We start from the raw sequence: 3087 nt of genomic DNA on the forward strand, positions 1-3087 counted from the left end.
GGACACAGGGCCCATCTCAGAGGTACACTTGAGATCAAGATTTGATTTGTTTGCTTCACTGCTCTGGCACTGAGGCATTGAGTGTCCCTACACATTTCTGTCTCCCTCTGGCTGCTCACCTACTCAAATCCAAGGGGAATGTGTGAGGTCTGTCAAACATCCACCTTCCGAATAGCACCTGGAGCCTTCATGGCACTTCAGAGGACACTCTTCCCAGAAAAGAGAGCTCCAGGTCACCCCATGTTCCAGACTCAGGGGTTTGGACCAGCTGGGAGAGAGACCAGCAGTCACAACAGACCTTTTGTGCAAGGTTTTGATGGCTCTTCCCAGGACACAGAGCTTCCTATACACATACATTTTAATAATGGAGAAAATCCATCCCTGAACTCATCCTGCCACAAAAGCCAGAGCTGGACTGGCAGGACATAATTCAGAGCATTATCACATCTGCCCCAAGCACTTTTGCTTTTTGCCCCAAGCCTTCTTGGAATTGACTCCACCTGATCTTATCCACCTCTCGCTACAGCTTGGCATAATCAAAGAAATAAATTACTCAATTACTAGAAAATCCAGTAAGGCTGAATGCAGAATGAGGCTCTTTAAAGCACAGAGCAAGTACTGGCAGCATCAGCATCTCTGTTCCTTGGTCTGTTTCCTTGCCCTGCCTTTGGCAGCACACAGGCACTGCGTGTCCTCATGCAGGGACTCTGCTCCAGGGGTCCTGTGTGGTCCCTGTGTCACTTGGTCAGGCCCTGGAAGTTGGGCTCTGTGCATGGGGGCAGCGCTGCCTGACGGCTCAGCAGCTTCTCCAGGATGTTTATTTCAGCATCTCGTCTCTCCAAGTCCTCCAATGGAGTCCAGGACATGTCATGCTGGAGCTTATAGGCACCGAGAAATTCATGGGGACTGGTCCCCCACTCCTGGAGGAGAAAGGAGAGATTCACATCACTGCTCAGCTTCCCTTGTGCTGTCCCTCTGCCCATGCTGGATAACTCTACCACCTCTGAAGCAGTCCCAGCTACCTGATCACCCCATTTTCTAACCTCATTTCTAACCTCAAAATAGGTTCAACAGACCCAAGGACTAAGACCAGGTCAAGCTATAGCACTGCTGACACAGGAAGGCCTGGGAACACAAGATCTCCCTGCCCTGCATGGAGCTCCTCTACATGCTTGATGCTTTCCTCTGAAACCTTCACCCTGCATGTAAGAAAATGGGTGGCCTGGAAGGAAGATACCTCCAGGAGCACTCTACCAAGCTACAAACTCAATCCCTGGGCTGAAGCACCTGAGGAGACCGTACCAGGCAGCCACAGCAGTCAGGGAAGGCACAGGGCACATCTGCAGTTCTTTACTTCTAGAGAAAGAACCACAGGAGCCAAAAGGCAGAATTCAGGTCTACACACCAAGGTCTTCTTGCCCACCATCACCAAGAGAACTTCACAATCTGGCTTTGTGGCTAGCAGAGTAACTCAGACCAAGGACAAATGCCAACTGAGCAGGGACCAGCAAATGCCCCCATCAGGTTGGTGCTCTTGTCTGAGGTCCAGAAGTACCCAAACACCAAAACCATAGGTTTTTCCCCTCCCTGCTTCCTCTGGGGCTGTAAGCACCCACCTTAGGAGACAGGATGGAGAAGTATCGCTGGCCACTCTCCCGCCTGTACATGTAGTAAACGTTTCCTGGCTTCTTCACAAGGTTGCAGGCCACATGGTGCAGATCAGCATCTCTGTTAGCTTCATCCAAGACCTAAAAAACCCCAAATATAACATCTCTACCACTGAAATAAAATGACAACACAACTGCTTCTCAGACAGAGCCTGACACGCAGCACTTGACATGCTGCTCATGTGGCTTCATGCAACAGATCTTGACTTGCCCCAGGAAGGAGATGCTTCCTAAAGAGAAAGTTTTCTCCAAGTTTCCCCTGTCAGCTGGACCCCAGAGCTCCTGCAGCCCTCCACAGAGGTGGAGGTACCTTCAAACATGACAGACCTCTTCACCACAGCCCCAAGTTCACCTCTGTGCCTGACCTGGGAGTCATGCTGGACTCATTCCTTGTCTCCATACACAGCTGCCATACCCTGGGAGCTTCCCTGCTACAGTCCCCAAGGGAAAGGACAGCAAACAAAGAGGGATTCATCCACCACCAGCTGACTGCTCCACAGCTCTGGCCCCACCAGTTAACGATTATATGACACAGTGGCCTTGATGGCAGCGGGCCAGTCGCAGCGACTGGCAGCTCCCTTCCCACTCAGGCTCCGAGATTTCACCCCTGAGGGTGAAGTGTGAATTGAAGAGCACGGCTGAGCCTTGCTGGCCTTGCTGCTGGGGCCAGCTGCTCCAGTAAATGAGCTGGGACAAACTGAAAAGCCAAGCCCATCGTCAGGTAACAGCTCATCCATCCCAGGGGCTCAGAACCAGCCCATTGTCACCCCACTGCACCGAGCCCTCCCAGGAGCACACACTGTGGGGACAGGAGTCACCTGTCCCCAAACTGAGTCATCTCTGTCCTCCCTGACACCTCAGCTGCTTTTGACTAGTGAGGAGACATCACTCTTCCACCTCAACACACAGGATGTGCACAGGACTTGGGGAAAGCACTAGAAACAACCCTCCCCATCCCCAGTTGATACCACACAATAAACTCTCCTTATTTTCCCACTGAACCTGCTCTACTTGGCTCCTGGCCACGCCTCACATCCAGGCCAGAGCTCTTCCCAATGTCTGGCAGTTCAGACACTCATCTCCCTCCCCTCGCAAGCAGGAGGCACGAGCCTGCTGGCAGCTGCCTCCTCACCTTCCGAGCCTGCTCCTGCAAGTGCCGGATCTGCTCAGCGATGACGGTCAGTTTATTGCAGGCATTGGCCCGGATGAAGTCGTCTGCCTGGGAAGAACAAGAAGGATCAGTCAGGACAGGGAAGAGCTGCCACAGTCAGGGCCTCACTGAGATTTAATCAGGGCTGTTGGTGGTGCAGGAGCTGCCCCATGTGCAGCTGTGGGGCAGTTGAGGCATTCCCGGGCAGTGAGGTGACAACCGGGGAGCAGGTACCAGGCACTGGGAATGCCTGGACATGCTGGGAAGCAG

General features: G+C 52.9%; 1 protein-coding gene across 1 annotated transcript; it reads right to left on the minus strand.

Moving 5' to 3' along the window:
- Positions 1-737: 737 nt before the first annotated feature.
- Positions 738-2886, minus strand: LOC104401584 (chromosome unknown open reading frame, human C1orf50; the record flags this gene model as incomplete). The annotated part of the gene is made up of 3 exons (XM_010009204.1): positions 738-920; positions 1617-1748; positions 2800-2886. Coding segments are annotated over 3 exons (402 nt in total), but the record flags the coding sequence as incomplete, so codon positions are not given.
- Between the last annotated feature and the right edge of the window lie 201 nt (positions 2887-3087).

The sequence above is a fragment of the Nestor notabilis genome, unplaced genomic scaffold, assembly GCF_000696875.1.
Source record: "Nestor notabilis isolate BGI_N333 unplaced genomic scaffold, ASM69687v1 scaffold26152, whole genome shotgun sequence".
Classification (NCBI taxonomy): Eukaryota; Metazoa; Chordata; class Aves; order Psittaciformes; family Psittacidae; genus Nestor; species Nestor notabilis.